The following is a 20,870-nucleotide window of genomic DNA, read 5'->3' as shown; positions in this document are numbered from 1 at the left end:
TTAGCTAAAGTTAATCGTTAATCGATTAATTCAAAATACAGATTAATTTACCACCCCTAATGTAAAAGTAGAAGAATTTAATTCTTAACAATGCTTAACTATACCGTGTCTGTTAATCTTGGCAATTGCTTTGCACCTGCAGTAGCAGCATAATCTAAATTATATAATAACTTTTTATAAGACAATCATAGATTTTGAAGAGTGAGAAAGAAGAGAAAAAAAAGAACAAAAGAACAAAAGAACAAAAAATAAATCTATATAGTTAACTACCTTGTAATGAGACATTTTCTGTGTAATCTCCTTTTACAAAAGGACAATTAGGGTAATGGCGTTTATGCTCAGACCTAAAATAAGAATTTTATGAGTCAAAAGAAGCCTGATTATAAATAAAAAGACTGCTGAATATGAATGAATGCCATTTAGCTGTGCAGAAGTGTGGCAAAGAAAAGAATTAAGTTCAAAACACTTAATAGAAATAAAACCTATCTAAACCAATAAAAATAAAGAGAATATTGTTTGAATATCATTGGTGAGTAAAATTTTAACTATCAGTTAAAATGAAAACTTTTAAATAATGACTACTAAACACTGAAACAAAATTTCAAACATGAAGCAATTTATTTGAAAAATATACACAGTTAATTCATCACAAACTAGAGTGAAGTTATATTAACAACATTTTGTTTTTTTAAAATAAAAGTAAATTGTTAAAATTACTAAAATCAGGTCATTTGTAGTGAGGTTGTAAGAAAGACCATTTGCAATTTGAATTGCATTTTGAAACCATTAGACCACAGTTAAAGAAGAATTTATGGTCTGGAACAAATACAAAGAGATTAATCTTAATTTGAAAGAAGCATTCCAAAAGAATTATTTTGATTCCTGTAAAATTGAGATAATTATAAACTAATAGATCTCTAACCATGGCTGATCAGAAGATTCCCAACACACCAAACAAACACTGCAAGTGAAACACATTGCACGGTCTTCAGCAGCTTTTGATTCAGTATGCTAAATTACATTATTCAAATTAATCAGAAATCTGCTAATTTCAAATTATTTAAAAAAATTAGCCAAAATAGAGAACAACAAGATTAGCAAATGAATATTTAAAAACATGTCCAAGTTATTTACCGGATGGTAAAATCCGGCTTCTGCCATTGGTCCAGGTAGTGCCCACCTAAAATTTAGTAAAATAAAGTATAGTACCTACAACCATCTTAGAGTAAAAAAGATCAAATGAATAAAAAAAAACTCACTTATAATTCATATGAGGCCATGACATAAATGTTTGTAAACGATCAATTTCATTAAACATTAAACGCTTTTCACTAGATATACTTTCATAAGTAGTCTTTTGCATTGAAGTTAAGCGTTGAAGAACATCACCAATTACAGGTAATGCAGGGCCACGTTTTTCTTGCTTTATTAGCAACAATGCCGTGTTAAAAACATTTGTCATTAAACTATGTTCCATAGTAATACACACAGTTAGCCACTATAAATAAATACAAATAACTAATTATTGAGTATAAAAAAGGAACAGCAACTATAAATAATCCACTAAAGCAAAATTAACAAAATCAACAAAAAAAAAAAAAGAATAAAAATTTAAAATAAAACAAACTTAAAGTAAAAATGATTCAACCTATGTATTAGACAATAAAAAAAGATTGGTTCAACCAATGTATTAGAAAATAAAAAAGACTTATGAGTTGATTTTCATTACAAAATGAAAATTGTTTTAATGAGATTCAAGCAACTCAATAATTTTTAATTGCAAATGATGTGAAAGTTTTTTAAGACTCTTTGAATTTCAAATTAAACTGATAAATGATTGGGTTTTCTTGATTTTCCATGTACTTGTGCTGTTTAGATATTTAACTTTGATATTTTTATTAGTTAAATGGACTACTTACAGTACAATTAATATATTCCAAAATGTAATTTCTAACCTTTAAGTTGTGACCAGAAGCATCTTTCATATGTAGAACAGATTTTTCATAAGCATCCCTTAAGTTATTAATTACTTCTTCAAACTGCTTTTTATGTACTGCACTACTCATTCCAGGAATGGATGAGAATGGATCAGTAGTTTTTACACAGTTTTCCAATGCTACCAGCAATAACCCAGCCTGAGAGCAAAACATGTAAATTTATTAAATTTTTGATTTGCAAATAATCTGAAATGGATGATTTTACACTATCATGAAAAGAAAAAATGTTGATAGTTAAATTAAAAAAATGAAATAAAAGTTAAAATAAAAATGAGAAAGTTTTTTATTAGTTAATAAGATTTATTGTAATCAGAGTCAAGAGATATGGTGCCCTTGGTAAAATTTCCAAATCCGCCCTAAATTTAAAACTGATTTATTAATACTAAAAATTATGTTCTTGTAAGATTTGATTGAACCATTAAAGCAAGCATCAATTAAAAAAAAGATAAAGACAAATAAAGTGAAAACTGAAGCAAAGAATTATCTTTAATTTTCTTTAATTTTCTAATTAATCTTTATTTTGTACATATTATACGAGAGCATATGACATTAGGGTGTGTCGATTTTTAAGGTAAAATGAACTTTTTCAAATTTCGAAAAAAGAGTAGTGAAAAAATATAACTTTTTTTTAAGAAAAGTGATATTTTCAAAAATGAAATCATTTTAATGCTAGCTTGGTAAATTTTGATACTAAATTCAGTTATTTTGGTTATTACCAATAATTCGTAAGTTCTTGTTTTTTTTCTTTCAAAAGTAATTAATACTTCATAATTGGACCAAAAGGAAAGCTCCGGAAACATTTTGACATAAAAAATGAAATAATATAAAGAAATAACTGTAATTTATTTATGTCATTGAAAAATGCCAAAAAGAACAAGGAATGCATTATCTATTTAAATGAGCAATATTGTAGGAAGTAGAAAAGAACTTTATACATCTGAGCTTCCAACAGCTAGAGATATGCTAAGGTATGGTATATTTTTAAGAGAAAATAATGATAAAAATGTTAGGAGCTATACTGAAGATCATCTAGTAACTGATATGTTACCTGCTTTACTTGGCCAATGGTTGAAAGCATATACAGTTTTTACATATCTTGTTGTTATTCATGAAAAAACACTTTTCAAAAAACTTAAATGTTTATGGAAATCAGCTGTTGATTTTAGTATTGGACATGGTAAAAAAGCTGAAAAAGAAAGATTTAATTTAAAATTAGAAAACCTTGTGGACATCTTATTTTGCAAATGCAAACTAATCCTTTGTTCAGAGTACAAATGTGATTCAGAATATATGGAAAAAAATTCATATAAAGTATCAATGTAAGAGAGATGAAAAAATACCAATTTTAGAGCTTCAGTTCATCCACTCTCAGAGGACTAAAATTGGAAGTTTTGGAACTTTCCATATTGGTGGTGCAGATAGGAAAGAATCCAAAAAAATTAAAATAAAACAACAAAAACAAAGAACAATTAAAACAAATAAAGAAGAAAAGATGACTATTTAGGTAGAAAGCTTGTACAACTATATTACATATTCATACATATGTGTATATATATGTATATGTATGCATGTATATATATATATATATATATATATATATATATATATATATATATATATATATATATATATATATATATATATATATATATATATAAATATATATATATTTATATATATTACTTATTTTAAAGCCAGATGAAATATTCAGTCAAATAGAATAAATTGATTGCATGCACAAAAATGAATCTTTATCTCTTTTATTGCCATATATTGAGCAAGTAAGTTTAAAACTCTTACACTTACACTTTATTTTAAATACAGATTAAAAATATAAACAATTTATTTTATTTTTCAGGATTGTGTGTATAGTGAAAATGTTCAAACAATTTATATAAACAGCTGCTCTTCATCATTTAAAGATGGCAGTGGTCAGAAAACAATCCAAGTTGATAATCAAACTCAATGTGAATCCTCTTTGAATCAAACATTGCTCTGACTAGTGTGAGACACCAAATAAATTTAAGAGAAACTGCTGAAATAGCTACAGCAACTTTGATAGATGCAAAGATTATAAGCAAGAGTGATTGCAATCTTATCATAGATCATAACAAGGTAAAAAGGGCTCAGGAAAAATTAGCAAAAGAATTAGACAATCAGTTTGAGGTAGACTTAGAAAAAAACCCTGTGTCATGTCTTTTTTTTGACGGGAGAGTAGATGCCAAAAAAATGTTTACAGAGGCAAATGAAAGAAATTTTCCTAGTCTGATTAAAAAAGAACATTACTCTGTTGTAAAAGACCCTGGTGGTGACTATCTTTTTCATTTTGTTCCAGATATGACCAATAACAAAATAAAGCTGAAGTTATTGCAGATCACATAGTTGACTGGTTAAACAGTAAAAATCAAAATTAAAATATCATGGCATTTGGAGGAGATAGCACAAATGTCAATACTGGTTGGGGAGGCAGGGGCAGGGGCAGGGGCAGGGGCAGAGTCATGCAATGAGTAGAAAAAAAGTGAAATAGAAGATTTGTTTGTGATTTACATACTGGTGAATTAGGGTTAAGACATTTAATTGAACATTTAGATGGTCCAATGCTTTCTCATAATAAATGGTCTGGACCACTTGGAAAAATGCTTGACACAGCAACTGAGATTGAAATCAATACTAACTTTGTTAAAATAAATTTAGACCCTCCTTTGATTTTTCTCAGTCAGAAGAAGGATTTAAGCACTGACTAAAGTTATGCTTATTAAATTTGTCAAGCAATAAAGACTGGAGATCTGCCTATCAGGTTAAAAATGCTGGAAATCGGACCAGTCTGTTACAGTAGATGGCTAACAACAGCACTTCAATTTTGCAGAATTTGAGTATCTAATCATGGCCTTACTGGTACAAATCTAAAGAGTTTAAAAATATTTGTAAATTTTATTGTTAGTGTTTATATACCTAACTGGTTTAATATTAAAGTTCAATCAAGTTGGGTTGAGGGACCTAAACATGTCTTGTATCAACTAGAGTTACTTAGAACTCAGAGTAAAAATGTTTTAGATATTGTTATGCCAACAATTAGACGATCAGCGTGGTATGCACATTCTGTAGCAATTTTACAATCCATGCTTTGCAGCAAAAATGCTGAAAACAGAAAATGCTGTAAACAGAATTCTTAACATACGAGGAATAGGAGATGAGGTAATTTAAGTTGGAGATAGTAGTCTCAGAGTAAGAAGAACAACAGAAATAAATCCTAATGCTAAACAGCTATCAGACCTTATAACATGGAATTTAAGTGTAACTGAGCCTCCACTTACCTGCACTCTTACCTCTGCCACAATCAAGGAGTTTGTAAACTATCCTATGGAAGTTCCTCACTGGAATTCTCATACAACGCAGTCAGTTAAAAGATGTGTCAAATTGGTAACTGAAGCTGCAAGCCATGTTAACACACGAGTAAAGAGAATCATATATACCTGCTCAGCTTGTAGGTAGACATTTAATGTCACGAAACAGAAGTAAAAAAGATATGGCAACCCTCTTAAAACTGTAGGGGAAGTAGAGAAAGACTTTGAAAAATGTTCAAGTAGCTAAAAACTTCAACCTTTGTTGTTATATATGTTTTTTAACTTTTTATCAATTTGCATAGTGTATGATGTGCACCATACCTATGCATGGTGCATGTCATACACTATGCAAATTGATAAAGAAAATTATCAGCGCTATTCCATAAACAAATTTAAATGTAATGACTAACGTCTAAAACAACCAAAAATTTGAAATATTGAAATCAAAATTTAGCATATTTATAAATATAAAAAAGCTTTTTTTTTGATCATCTCAGTTGTTCAACTGAGATGATTAAAAAAAAGCTTTTTTATATTTATAAATATGCTAGTTAGTTTATTTTGGTTTGGTAACCACTAGGTAATAAAGAATTTGTGAACTGAAGATGTTCAATCCCTTAAACTGATATTTTCAGTCTCAGTGGAAATCCTAGTCTTGACATAAGCATGGAATCCTCTCAACAAGTTTAGAATCATAAGTAATCAAAATTGAAATGAAGTTGTTTTTTTAAGCTTATATTTTTTTCAATTAGATTAAGAATTTGAAGCATTATTTGATTTTAAACTCAGTCATTTAAGTTAACTTTGTATATTAAATTAACAATAAAAATTAACTGTATAAATAATTCTCCTACATGCAACATTTCCCTGTATTATCATATAATGCTAGCTGTTACACCACAACTCAGAATATTTTCTAGCACACCTGCTAAAAATGGGCTTGCCACTTTGGTTAGCCTGTTTTGTTTTGTTGACTAAGAGTCTGATGCCATTTCAGTCCTCATCAAGATCACATCTGGTTTAAGTCTCACCTCCACTAAACTTCATATTAGTTGCTACTTTTCAATTTCTTTCAAAAAGAAAAAAAAACTCTGAAAATGAACATGAATTTTTTGTTTTCTGGTAGTTTTTTCTGATTATCCATTTTTAATACCAATTTATAACAAATGTATCTCTTTTTGTGACATGGCATTAGCAGAAACAGTCTGAGAATCAACCATGCGAGTACTGCAAAAATACTGCAAAACTTATTGATTTGAAAAACGCCTACTAAAACCAGCAATTATTTCTAACTACAATAAAAACTGCAACCATTCATGGGCATATAGATACAACCAAACAAAATATACAATTGAACAAAAGTAAACAAAAGGAAGGATAAAAGAAGTAAATAATGTTTAAAGTGTAATTTTTTGCAACTTCATGGCTACTTTTAACTCATCCATAGAAACCTTGAAATCTTTTTTAGTGTAAGATAGTACAGGTTAACTTCAGACTCGCCGAGAAAGAAAAATGATGCTTGTCATATCTCCTGATGATAACTGTAACATAATAAGCAATAATATTGTGAAATATACAGATTGTAAAATAAAAATTGCAGCAAACAACTTTTTGTTAATTTTTTTTAATTTTCAGACCACTTTTTTTGTAATATAAATAAAAGATAAAGGGATAAAATTAGGTGATATGAAAATCCTGTTATCTTTAGCAAAAAAAAAAAAAAAAAAAATAGGTGATCGGTTTTAACTGTTGCAAAAAAAAACAAACAAGGTGGTTAGTTCTAATTGTTGTATGATTGTTTAAAAACAGTTTGAATTTAAAAGTGGCCAAAAAAGGAAAAAAAATTTTTCATAAATTTTCACATAAGCTATTTTATACAAAGGTGGCAAATGGAGATAAAAGCTGGATTATAGCCCAATGTAATTAATTGTAGATCCAGTAAAACAAGGTAAAACATATTGTTAGGTTGAGGAACAGACTGGAACTCCTAATGCAGTATCTAGATTAATGGAAAAGTTATAAACTAGGTTATATATTACCAACTAGGCAATAAGAATAGATCTCAACAGAAAAATAATCCAAAGCACGCTGATAAAGAAACTATGAAGTGGTTTAGTGATAATGTGGAAGTATTTGAATGGTCCATAGAAAGCCCAGATTAAAACCCCATAGAGCATTTGTTAGTTACTTTGGATAAAAAGAATGGTCACTCAGACAGGATGTTTAGAAGATATTATCAAGGCCAAATGAGAACTTACCAAATACTAAAACATGATTTACCAGTAATAAAAATAAAATATTGAAATAAACATTTTCTTTATAACTTTGTAGCTTTTTCTACATAAAAAAAGGGTTCATAAGTGCTTTTAAGAATGAAATAGGTTGATCAACCAGTTAATATTAAAATCTTATTGAAATATCTGTGTAAAGGTTATTACTAAGACTTTTCAAACCTATGATAAAAAAAATCCTTAAAGTAATGACAATAAAGATAATCAATAAGGTTTAAAGTAGATGTGTATTTAGAAAAAGCCTGAAGTTGCAGTCAAGTTTCAATACTTAAGATTAGGTATTGGTGAGCGAAGGGCAAGTATGGTATATAAAAAAAAACCTTATCAAATAAACCAAAGTTCAATATGACATAAGAGTTAAAGTATGAACTCTATTCAGAGAAAATCATGCATTATTGTACATTCATTTTGGAGAATTTTTTTAAAAAAAATCATGAAATAAAAAGATTTTAAATAAGACGTGCTGATGTATGTAGGTAAGAAAAACCTTCAAATTGAAAAAGTAGATTAAAAAAACTACCTTAGCAATCCCAAGTTCAATAGTAACTTCTCCGTCGACAGGTATTTCAGATACCTGTAGAATAGTTTTTAAGAAAACTTGTTCATTATTTGTAGAATGACAACCAATGATATGACCAGAAGTTACCACAAGCTTTTCATCTTTCTCAACATAAGTACAAAACTGCGGAAGAGGCAATCCTACATTTAAAAATGATGAATAAATAATAGCAGAATCAATGAAATATATTTAAATGAATTTGCAAAACCAACTGATTACAATTAAGATAAATTGAGCTTTTGGTTCCTTATCTTAAAAAATAACTGATTATAATGAAATTGGTTAACTTCCACACAGGTGATATATTGACTATACTATATTTGAGTTTTCAGATAATTCAGAACTTCTGCCATCAACATCAAAAGAACATATAAAAAGGTCTCTATGTTAATTGTTAAAGTATTAGGCAATTTTTACCAAAACAAAAAACAAAGATAAAAGAATTAACCCCCAATTAGATTCATATATAGTACAGACTCTAGCTTCAGAAGACAAATGCTTTTTAAAATATGTTAAAATACATCATCCTGGGTTCACGGCAGCTAATCTGTTTCAAATTGGGGTAAATATGTATAGCTAATCAAAAATTTGTGTTTTTGAAATAGCAGTTATTCCAAAAAAGGTTTTAGTAGAGATTTTAAATACTTTTGGTCATTAACACCATGTTGAGTGTTTTACACAATCAGAAATGTGTTGAATAAAAATTTGTAAAGTGAAAAGGTTTGCAATTGAAACTTTTAAATATAACACAACCTATAAAAACTTTCAATTTGTTTTTAATTTTTCAATGGTAAAGTTATCTATATATGCTTAAATATAAAGGTGATCATACATCAATCATCATTGTTGAAAACTATCAAGTTGGTTATTATCTAACTATAATAAAAAAAAACAACTTTTTATCAATAATGATGAAGCATGATTGGTTCACCATTGTAAACAAAACTGCAACTGACAATACAAAGCAAAAAAGAGAGCACTGTCATCCTAAGGAGATATAATTACATTCTGTGGATACACTGCTCATATTTTAAATATTTTAGCAAATGTTGAAAATGTGAGTACAAATTTACCCAAATAGTAAATTATATCAGAAATAACTTTCAAGCTGGATTAAATTACAGAGAAAATGGAGGAACAAAAAATGTTGTAACTTTTAAAAACTTAGAGAATAAGTTCTTTTTTATGTTAAAAAAAGAAGAAAAAAAGAAAAAACTTGTTTCATTTAGGCTGTCTAAGCTAAATTCTTTACAAAAACACAAGTGTGTTTTGGTTATAACCTTTCAGAAGATGTAAATGAAACTGTAATGATTTTTCCAGATAAAGAATTTAAGTAACTATTACTAATATTCAAATTGAAAGAAATTATGCTGCATTTAATAAAACCTATTTGTATAGTAAAGCTGTGTAATGCTGCAATAAAAAATGTATCATCAATAGAATAGTAGAAATCAATAGAAATATTGGATCACCAGATAATAATACATATTGTTGGATTGTTAAATCATTTTACTAAGTACAATTAATACAACTCAATTTGCACATTGTTTATAAATCATTAAGCTGCAAGTTAAAACTATACAAGTGTATAATTTTATCTATTCACTAGATCAAACTATACACTTATATATGGTATCCTATATAGTTTATCAATATTTAAAGGTAATATGGTCTATTAGTAGTCTGCCTAGTCAGTTATACAGTGAAAACTTTAGGTGATGCCAAGTTCAAATTTACGAATTGTATTTCTTTACAAGGTGGCTGAATACTGGTACATACTTCATTTTTTATATCGTATTATTTTGTTTCCATATAAAGAATTATTATAATCACATTGGCAAACTTCATCTTAAATTCTTTTGTGATCAATATCTGTCAACCTTATCAGTTTTCATAACTATTCAGCTATTGGTTGTGACTAAGGACTTTTATCAAAAATTTTACAACAAAAACAATCTTGTCAAGTGTTAAATAACATTAATAAAGGTTAATATAAATATACTTGTTGATTGCTATATTGGCAGTCTTCTCCCATCTAATTTACAGAGTTCAAACCAACAACTATATACTTTGTTGTTGTTGTTGTTATTTCTTTAAAAGTAACAGGTTGTTTCCCAACCCTGGGGTAAATTATTTCTCAAATGTTTTTTTAAGATCTTAGAAAGATTAGGAGTGTTTCTTGTAAAAACTTACTATGTAAATAAGTGGTTAACTTAAGATTGCTTATCCTATGTAAAGTGGAAAAATAAAAAATAAAATAAAAGTATAAGTATAAGTAAAGCCAATCTAAGAAAAAGTTTTTGTAGTGATAACAGCAGTAGTTGAACTGAAATAGTGAATTGTTGAAACTTTTTTCTAAACGTGTGTGCAGCCTTTCTGCCAGATTAAAATATTGGATAAAATTCCACAAGTAATTTTTGGATTTTGAATGATAAGCATGAGGGCCAAAAACTCCTGAGTTTGTGTGGTAAAAGATTGTAATTTTTTCATTAATCCGCTTTTAAAGCCACTAGAAAATCGATTATAAAAAATTCAATTTAGCAAAACTCATTCTAACTGAACAAAAATAATGGACAATTGATATTTTAATGAATAACTGCAACAAAACAAAACAAAACAAAAAAAGGCTATTGAAAAGAAGTTTTAAAACACCTATTGCAAAATTTCTTTCAAAACAGGTTAGGTTAAAAGCAGCACAAATAATATCATCCATGCACAACTCTAATACAAAGATATAAGAAGTGGAGAAAGAGTGGGAGAGAGCTAAATACAAACCTTTTTTCTGGTTATTAAATGATATACAAGTTTTTTTTCCGGAATGAATATCAATTATTTCAAATCCATTATCCTCTGATGTTGCTATAACACAATTTAAAGACTCAGAATACTGAAGTGATGAAGGTAACGTTGAAAATGTCAGGTTAGCGCCGGCAAACGCCATTTTTCTTCATAGCTAATCAATATTATGCGGACTGATTAGGAAAAATAATATTTGGAAAATTTTAATTTGATTTCGCTCCTGCGCACCCACCCACAACTAATTTTGAAGAAATTTAAAAGAAACCCATTGTAAATTAAAATTAACAGAGAAAATATTTTTCTAAATTATACGGTGCAATGCAATCTGTTATATATCGCTCTGATCTATAAGCTCCAATTTTCGTAAATAATAATTTTATTGGATTAGAAAGAGATTTTTGTAGACAAATACAACCCCGGCACATCCTCTGAATAGAGGGATATTAACAATTATGATGCGATATATATATATATATATATATATATATATATATATATATATATATATATATATATATATATATATATATATATATATATATATATATATATATATATATATATATATATTATAGTACGTAAACTAAATTGTCTCTTTATGAATATAAGCAACTTGTATAATGGAATTATTATACTACAGTTGCGTGAACAACATCCATTTTTAAGTGATTCTAAACTATGCACCAACAGCCTATTAACGCGCACCTTACGCCCTAAGTGCACGTGCAATTTATGTGTTGTACGTAAATTATTTTGAAAAGCAAGATTTTATATTAGCCAAGCATGAATTCCTATTTTTTGTTAAATAAATTTTCAGTAAAAATTAAACACTTTTGTCTCATTTTTTTTCGGTTCAAGTCTCTTTGGCCAAACTGAATTTTATTGATTTAAAAGCTAATCACAAACTAATTAAACTTTTCCTTAATTTCTTGCTCAGGATGAGCATAAAAAAAGTTTGTTCAAAAATTTAACTCTTTTAATTTCTATTTCAAAAGTTGTTATTTTATTTTAAAATATTTTAGTATTAGGAGTCTGGCTTGAAAAATGTCTGTAATGTTTTATTTATTTGATTTTTTTTAAAGAAACAGTTGATAAAGCTTTAACTGCCAAGTTTTACTAATCTGTCAGCTAAAAGACGCAGTCGGATATACTGCCGTGCGCTGTAGAAGGGAAAGGCACTTTATTCTCTTGTTTTAAAAGTTTTCAAAAAATGTTTTGAAACGAAGCTTCCTTTCGTATATAAATAATTTAATTTACTTTTGTTTAGTTTTACATTGTTTAGAACTGTTTAAATAATTTTAAAAATAAAATTTAAAAGGCGTGGTCACTACTTTGTTAATAATAATTATGGGCCAGTCAAAACAATCCCTGAAAAATGCTGATATCCTGGATCAGCACATTTTTGTGCTGATTCGTTAAATAACCATTCTACGTTCATTTTCTTTTGATGTTAATGATATTTTCTCTTTTTAACTCTAAACAACCCTTAAATAAATGTTTACTGATCTGACAATAGGTAAAAATAGGTATAACTGATGGCAATAAATGAATGTTTAAAGCTTTTTTTAAGTTTTGAAATTCAAGTACACTGGCCAACAGATGGTTACCTAAGTTTTATTCTTAAATATCGAAGTTTTTTATACTTAATAAATCTAATAGCCAGTTTATGCTTTTATCATAAATCTTGAGCGAGTGTACTGCTGATGAAAAATCCTTTTATTTTCAAAAAAAACAAAACACAAGCCTAATTTAGTTGTTATTGCATAATAAAGGGTATCAGTAGTCAAGTTTAAATCGCATAGTTTTGCCAGATTTTGCCAAGCACTATGAAATCCGCTGGTTCAAAAAAGAGGAACGCTGTTCCTTCATTTTTGTCTAAATTTTATACCTTTGTAACAAATTTCTTTTTTACTTTAAACAAATAAAAACTTTTGAGTTAAAATGTTTGTTTTTTTTCAAAAATTCAAAAAGCAGTTCGAGTTAAATAGAAATGAAAATGACGTGAACCTTTTTGTAAAAACAAAAAATAAAACAGCAATATAAGCTTCGAACTATTTAATAGCGTTCAACACCCCCTAATGGTTACCTTCCCTTTGAAAAATTTAAGTAATGCAATATTATTTTGAAACTTAAAAAAAATGACCAGACATCGTATGCATAAGCCTTTATTTTTAACGTTTAGTTCCTAGTGCCCTGTTGACCTTTTGATCACTGTTTAAGCTTCAGCTTATTTAAATAAGAAACTGTTTTTTCTTCCAGTAATGTAGAATAGTTTTATAATAAAAATAGACAAACAATTAAATAAATAAATTTTTTTTATAAAATAATAATTTCAATTATTTGTTTATAAATATATAAATCTTGAACAAAATATTACTAAAAATAAATACTAAAGCTACTGTGCAAATTTTTACAATAAAAACGACTTAACTCTTTAGCAAATTTTTCTAAAAAATTTAGAACTTTCCGACTTTCATTTCAAAAGAAGATTTCTGTAAAATTCTACTTTTACTTGTCATTGGTAACAAGAAGTGCTTTAAGCAAAATTTATGCAGCCATCAAGTGTAACCTGGACATTAGCAAGACAATCAGAACGACGTTAGAAAAAAATCTTCCTAATGCGTATAATAACTATATAACTGGGAAGCTATTTTTTTTACCATTGAATTAATATATTGATGTATTAAATACTTTTACTACACAATAATTTTTAGTTCATAACCGTCTTCGTCTTTATACTTCTCCAGCTCATTAGATTTCAACTCAAACTTTCCTGTAAAATTACTCATTTTACCAAATCTTCCGTAAATATCGACAGCACAAACAGCGAACTTGTACTTTATATTGTGTTTTAAATTTGTAACATTACAAGACATCGGAAGAGGAAGGGCGTCAATAACTCCCATTCTTTTCATTGTACCAACTTTTTGTCCAAAAAGTTCACGAGCAAACAGCTGATACGATTTGACCAATGAACTGTCTGTGTTTGATGTTGCGTTCCACGTTAAAGTTACCCCATTTTTGTTTTGGCTTTCGACAATGTGTAATTTAGGTGGCAATTTCGTAAAAAATTCGCTATCATATTTTTTTACTTCTGAAACCTCTAAATGTTTTGAGTTATGACAGTATTTATCTGCAAGTAATGTATTCTCATTTGATTTATGCCGACAATAAGGATGTTTTGCTTCAGTTTTTATTAATTTTCGTTGCACGCTTCTAGGGAATGTATAAGGTTCATAATGGTTTTCGCGCCGAAAATAACCAGTGAAAGGATTTTGGAGTATTTCTTTGTTGTATGTCTCATAATAGTGTGAAATAGGTGATGAAGATCTTTCGTTAGAGAGCTTTACTAAAGGAGAAGAATGATTTTTTAAAGATGGTTTCACTAAATTTTTATAGGTATAATCTGCACGGATACTTCTAATTTGTTTCAATTGTTCCTCATAGTATGTAGAGCGGAAAAACTCATTCCGTTTTTCCATTTCTTCGGGACTAATATTATTTAGTTTTGCATTTTCGTCAGGAGAAAATGTTCGATGTATTTCTGATACATTAGGAACACCATCACAAGCTATAAGGTGTTTATAATCCCTTGTACTGACATCATGTTTTATGGGTGACAAAGCATGATTAACACCGTTTGTCCTATGTTTTATGTTAGAGTATGTATAAAACGCTTTTGTGTCGTAGTTATCATAAAAAGTACCATAGGAAACCAATTCATTTCTTGAGTTACTACCAGGAGCTTTTGAACCAATAAATTTGACAGTGTCGGCAATTTTATCACCAGGTGTCTTTATAAAATAAAATTAATATAAATTTTTTCACTTTTTTTTTATGATATTACAAATTCAAATCAAATTAAACTATAATTCTGCGCTTACTTTTTCTTCTTTGTTTGATAGAATTTGTGTCACTATACTTTCCAATCTACTACAGCGTTTTCTTAAATCTTCATTTTCTCGCTCCATCTCCATTAACCTCTCGTTATCAGTAACTTCAAGCCTAACATCATCATCCTATTGAAAATCAAAACATTATAGCAATAGCAGCAATAATATAAGAAGTACCTACAGCAATGTTGCACTATTTAGGCTACAAAGGCAATAGAATTATCAACTTGTAAAACTATGTTATCTACTGTTAGCACTTTTACTAGCATTAATAATAATTTAAAAAAAAAAATTGTAACAACCCAACATCCGCATTAATACCTCTGCATATGAAGCATCAGTTTTGCCTTTATATGTTACGCTTTCGTCATTCTTTATTCTTTTAGTTTCATATTCAAAACTTTTAGATCTTTTCATTTTAGACCAAAGTAAAAATTGAAGTCTGAAACAAGTCGAAGGTCAGTTATAGTCAAGCGCACATCAAAAAATAAAACAACGATTTAAATTCCACAACTTTCTAGAGATAAAAATTTATGAATTGCTGCGACAAATAATGAAGGCTCAAAACTTCCATAAAAAAAATATAGTTAAAGAACTAATACAATTTATTTCTCCATTTTATTTCACTCAGTAAGCCTCATATGACGAAACATTATTAAAAGATTGATAAATTGATCGCAAAATAAGAGGTGATTCATATAGTTTGAATATTCGGGGGTAATATCTCATGCATAATAAAGATCTTCGCACTGTTAAACAGGAAACTCCACAGTGTTCTTCATATCGTAATAGTTCCCGCAAACTGATTTATATGGGAGTTAAAAGCCTCTCTTGTGCGAAAGAATAGAGGATATAAAAAATGTTCAGAAATACATTCACAGGATACTACTAAAACTCACACACACATGCATACGCATACTGATATATTATAATAGAAAAAAAATAATAGGAATAACATTAATAAAAAATGATAAAAATATAACAGCAATAACAGTTTGAAAATGATGTTAATAATATTAACAACAACAACAACAACAACAACAATAATAACAATAATATTAAAAAAGTAGTAAAGAATATTGATAATAGTAACATGAAGAAACAACAATTATAATTAGAAAGGATAATATAAATAATTTTAAGATATTGATAGCAAAGCAATCGTAACAACCAAAGTAACAATTGGATTAATAATAATTATAATCATACATGTATAACATTATTAAGAAACAAGTTCTTATATATCCTAATATATCGAGAAGAAAAATTTGCTAATATCATTTTTTATTATGCTCATTCAATGAATAAACCATCTATGGATAACGAAATAATAATATGGAATATTTTGAATAATATTTCAAACAAAAGATTCCTAATAAAATTTGTCTTCAGCAAAATCGAAAACTGCGGGAAAGAGATGTTGTGGTTATCTAAGTAAGGTTTTTCAAATGAATAATCTTATCCAATTAAAAAAAAACAACGTTTGTTTCAGCTTCTTGTTATGTAAGAACGCATAATTTTAACGCAGGTTTAGATTACCGCGAAAAAATGACGTAAAGTTTCATAAAGTTTGTCGACCAAAAAAAACTGATGGAATTTTCCTTCATATTTTAATGTAACCATTTATTTTAAATCTAATATTTAGTATTTTCAGATCAAGTATTGTAATTATTTCTAAAGCATGATATGTTCAAAAGAATGAATACAATTTTAAAAACTATTATTAAAAATTAGTGCAAATAAATAAAAAATTGTAACATTTGCTTAGTAATTTAAAGACGATTGCTGAAAACTCACATCTTCATGAAAGTATACACACCGAGAGTGTAAAAAATACTATTTATAAAATATTCAAAAGATTAAAAAAATATTTTCTTATACAAAAGCATTGAAATGCAAAATCAGCATGATCTTTTCAAATTGGATTTTTTTGCTAGCACGCCGTCAGATTTTCACTACCAATCTGAATAACACCGCATGAATAAAAACTAGGCAGGATGACCGGTGCTGAGGGCTATTAATTTCAAAAACTTTAAAAATTATTTTTCCTAATATTAAAAAAGCTAAAATATAGCATCATAATGCGCAGCAATACGCGTAATGCAAAATCTTTGAATAAAATTATTTATGCAAAGAGGAAAGTAACCCACATTTATTACTCAGATCTATTATAATGCAGATCTATTAGATACAATTATGAATAGCTTACATATATATATATATATATATATATATATATATATATATATATATATATATATATATATATATATATATATATATATTTATTATATATTTATACATACATACATACATACATACACACACATACATACATACATACATACATACATACATACATACATACATACATACATACATACATACATACATACATACATACATACATACATACATACATACATACTTACATACATATATACATACATACATATATACATATATATATGTATATGTATACTTATGTATACATGTATACATAATTCTACATATAATGTCAGCATATGCATATATTGTAATGTATGTAGTGTATATAGCATGAAATATTTAATTTAAAAAAAGAGCAAAAATATCTTTTTCTTGACACATCACAATTGATTTTTACATTATAACCGTGCAAATTAAGCCACCTGATGAGAGCAAACAATATGAGGCGGAAAATACATTTACTTATTTTGCATAACGATATCCTATCCCGTTGTCATTTAAATTTTTATGAGGGTTTATTTCAATATTTTATTGTAACCCTATTGTGTTATAAATAACAAACCTATTTAGTTAAAAAGTGTTTTTAGTTTAAACTCGTGCTGTGCCATTTATATTAAATCGACTCAATTATTTATGCCATTTAAGTTTGTTAACGAAAGTTTTTGCTACGAAATTCTCCCACCCATTTATTGTCAGTATGTGTATATTGTTTAAAAAATATTCTTTACTTTTTTATTTGTTGCATATAAGTTTGTTACTATATAAGTTTGTAGAAACCATGATTATTTATTATTTATCGATTTGATTGAAAAACCAGAAGGAAAATATCAAATTAAGAAAACTTAGTTCATTCGTGATGATAGTTGTTATACATAAATACAGAGTGAGGTCTAAAAACTGATTGGAATGTGTTCTATTTTTCTAATAGTATTTTACAACTTAATTTTTAATTTACATGTATGAAGCTTAAAAAACATTCATTTGATACGAATATTTTTTAAACGTACACACCGAATGTTGTGCTATTTGCCCAAACCTAATCATTAAACGATACAAAGTTTCCTGATTTCATGTTTAAATTTAAAGCACCTTAATAGATCTCGCCATTAACAAAAAACTTTTTTATTTGCAGAAAGCTGTATACTAAGGATTCGCGTTACCGCACCGGTGGTAAAAACGCCAAAAAATACGTATTACGCATTTTACCGTGTTTTACCGCATTTTACCGAAGTTTGTTTACCGCCGGTGTGGTAACGTCGATGCTTAGTATGTACGTTTAAAAAAACGTTTCGTAACTTGTATTTTTAGCAAGTGAAAAAATTAGGCTAATGACACGTGATCGAAATTTATGTATTTAGTTTAAACTTTTAAAGTGTGATTTATTATGGTGATAAATATATTTATGATGGTGATAAATAAATTTATGATGGTGATAAATATATTTATGATGGTGATATATTTAACAAAATTAATGCGAAATTCTGTTTCTTTTAAGATGAAAATTATCTTAACAAAACAAGTTACTACATTCATAGCTTGACTTTTAAAGATTTAAAGCATGAAAATATATTATTCTAAATAAAAGAAACTTAAACTGTGAACTTATAACAAAGAAGATTTCTTTAAAAAAGATATTCTAAAAACTTCATTTTTTCTCATTTAACAACAAAAATGAACTTTCGTATTATGATTGCTGATACATTTAATATTTTCACCGGGGATTGTTTTTTATCAGGGGAGGTTCAATTTTTTCCGTCTGGGAGGATCAATTTTTTTATATCAGGGAGCAAAACTTTTTAGCAAGCTTTTTGATCATCTTCTATGAGTGAAAATTCGTAAGAATGTTCATAAGGATTTACGTGGGAACTCTTACAAATTTATTTCTTCACAAAAAAACGTTTGGGAAATACAAAAGAGTTCAGAACAAGTTCTTAATTAAAAACTTTAGAAATGCGAACAATACATCAGTATTTTAATAATTAACTTTTAAGTCGCACGCTGCAAGCTTATGAACTATAAAAAATAAAATATGATCGTGTTAAAAACAAAACAAAACAAAACAGCACTTAAGTTCAATAAAGAACCTGATTACTAAGTACTGAATACTGAGAAAACCGAATACTAAGTACTGAATACTGAGAAAATGTAACGATAAAAAGTTTCAGTTTTGTTTTCAGTTTTTAAAAGTTTTCAGTTTTGCTATTTTGAATCAGTTCTATTTATTAGAGCTATGACAAAAAAATGTCTTCTTTGCCTGTAGTAGAAGTTAATGAAATTTTTGATGAGGATTCAGAAAAGTACATTTTATTCCGAAAAATGCCCGCACCATGAAGCATAAAATTTCTGAAACATTCTAAAATCTTCAGCTGTAATTAAAAACAGTTTTTTTTTTTTACAATTAAGTACATTAAGCAAAATTAAAATGCATTAGTTTAATTAAACTTAAGGGAGAATGGCCCTGGAACTGACATTCTCTTTCATCTCAAACGCATGGTAAGAAACCTGGTTTTCAAATCAAATGTTCAAGGAAGGTTTACAAAATGTTGTTTTATTTTCTATCAATCTCAAAATCTAAGCTAAATTGCTCTGGCATTTAGGAATGAGAAAGTAAAAAATAAGAGCATAGTCCGCACGGTCCGCATTTGACTATGTTTGGAGGATGATAACTTACGCCATTGAAGTGATTATCAGTGCCGGATTAACCCTTAGGCAAATAAGGCACATGCCTTAAGGCCAGCAAAAAATCCAGGCCACAAAAAATTTATACATAAATTTATATTTATGTCTTATCTTTATTGATGAAATTATTATAATTATTCCAATTATTATACACATTTTGTTCATATATCAATTTTACGATGTCAAAAATTGTAACTAATTCATTCTTATAAGTGATAATTTTTTTCTTCTAAAATATCGATTTAAAATATTTCGAATAAAATATTCGAAAACTATTGTGTTTTTTTATATTTTTGAAATTCGATAACATTTGTTTTAAACAGTGGAACTCTTTCGTAAACAATAACAAAACGTAGTAATAAAATTAATGGTTTTAGCAAATGAATATACTTTTAGATATAACTATTGTTATAAAATTGTAATCCTTTAAATTTATTAGAAGGTTTAAAGAAGAAAAAAGCATCATATTTACTGCAGAAAGAACTGGGTATAGCTTTTTTGTTCAACATGCCATGTTTTAAATGTTTCTATTAAAACATATTTGTCACATATTTTATTTATTGTTGATATTAATATAATAAAGCTCACTAATATAATATGGATTAGATCCATGTATCTCAACTATACTGAGTGACTTTCATTTTGACTTTCACTATCATACATTATTATCTATATATATATATATATATATATATATATATATATATATATATATATATATATATATATATATGTATGATTTTTTATCATATATATATAAAACAATATGTTTAATCATTATTATATCACATATACATTTTACATATTCTAATTAATATTATTTTAATTTATAAATTAGTTCTTGCTATAACATAGAAAACGTATATACACTATACATGTAGAACTTCAGTTCTGTGACCTAGGGGTATAAGAAGCAGATCATTAATAAGTCAAACAATCAATCCCAGTGAGTAATTTGCATGAATTTTTGAACACCATGCTCCTGAAATAAACAAAAATAAAATCCTTCACTAGGAAATGCGGGTTCTAGGACATTGATACTTTTCCTACACTGAAGGGGTTCAAAATTTGAGCATTTT

At 27.6% G+C, this 20,870-nt stretch overlaps 2 protein-coding genes and 1 pseudogene across 4 annotated transcripts in view; 1 reads left to right on the top strand and 2 right to left on the bottom strand.

Moving 5' to 3' along the window:
- The window catches only part of LOC145183513 (dual E2 ubiquitin-conjugating enzyme/E3 ubiquitin-protein ligase BIRC6-like), a 44,206-nt gene extending 32,867 nt beyond the window's left edge, over positions 1–11,339 (bottom strand). For all 3 annotated transcript variants that reach the window (XR_016452257.1, XM_090086519.1, XM_090086520.1), the window contains exons 1-8: positions 10,967–11,339; positions 8,153–8,331; positions 1,956–2,135; positions 1,260–1,498; positions 1,135–1,180; positions 923–1,011; positions 271–344; positions 105–154 (exon numbers count right to left, since the gene is read on the bottom strand). Coding sequence is in view for 2 of the 3 variants with exons in the window: in XM_090086519.1 (XP_089942645.1) it covers positions 105–154; positions 271–344; positions 923–1,011; positions 1,135–1,180; positions 1,260–1,498; positions 1,956–2,135; positions 8,153–8,331; positions 10,967–11,132 (1,023 nt within the window). In the remaining variant the exon portion in view is untranslated. The remainder of the gene's footprint in view (positions 1–104; positions 155–270; positions 345–922; positions 1,012–1,134; positions 1,181–1,259; positions 1,499–1,955; positions 2,136–8,152; positions 8,332–10,966) is intronic.
- LOC149889472 (uncharacterized) lies at positions 2,958–5,750 on the top strand (annotated as a pseudogene).
- Positions 11,340–13,441: 2,102 nt separating the features above from the next.
- Positions 13,442–15,889, bottom strand: LOC145183629 (uncharacterized). The gene is made up of 3 exons (XM_080059040.2): positions 15,205–15,889; positions 14,875–15,009; positions 13,442–14,784 (listed from the first exon to the last, which is right to left on the bottom strand). Exons 1-3 carry the CDS (start codon positions 15,298–15,300, stop codon positions 13,687–13,689), a joined length of 1,329 nt encoding a protein of 442 aa, XP_079915166.2. The 5' UTR covers positions 15,301–15,889; the 3' UTR covers positions 13,442–13,686.
- Between the last annotated feature and the right edge of the window lie 4,981 nt (positions 15,890–20,870).

Source organism: Hydra viridissima, unplaced genomic scaffold, assembly GCF_058129835.1.
Source record: "Hydra viridissima isolate aposymbiotic clone 2 unplaced genomic scaffold, HvirCarnegie_v1 scaffold_4, whole genome shotgun sequence".
Classification (NCBI taxonomy): Eukaryota; Metazoa; Cnidaria; class Hydrozoa; order Anthoathecata; family Hydridae; genus Hydra; species Hydra viridissima.
This window is presented reverse-complemented; position numbering and strand designations above follow the sequence as displayed.

Excerpts from the sequence above, each read along its gene's own strand:
- LOC145183629 (XM_080059040.2), bottom strand. The coding sequence starts at position 15,300 with ATGAAAAGATCTAAAAGTTTTGAATATGAAACTAAAAGAATAAAGAAT. Across the intron at positions 15,010-15,204 it reads CTGATGCTTCATATGCAGAG|GATGATGATGTTAGGCTTGA; the intron begins GTATTAATGCGG and ends GATTTTCAATAG. Across the intron at positions 14,785-14,874 it reads TATCAAACAAAGAAGAAAAA|ACACCTGGTGATAAAATTGC; the intron begins GTAAGCGCAGAA and ends TATTTTATAAAG.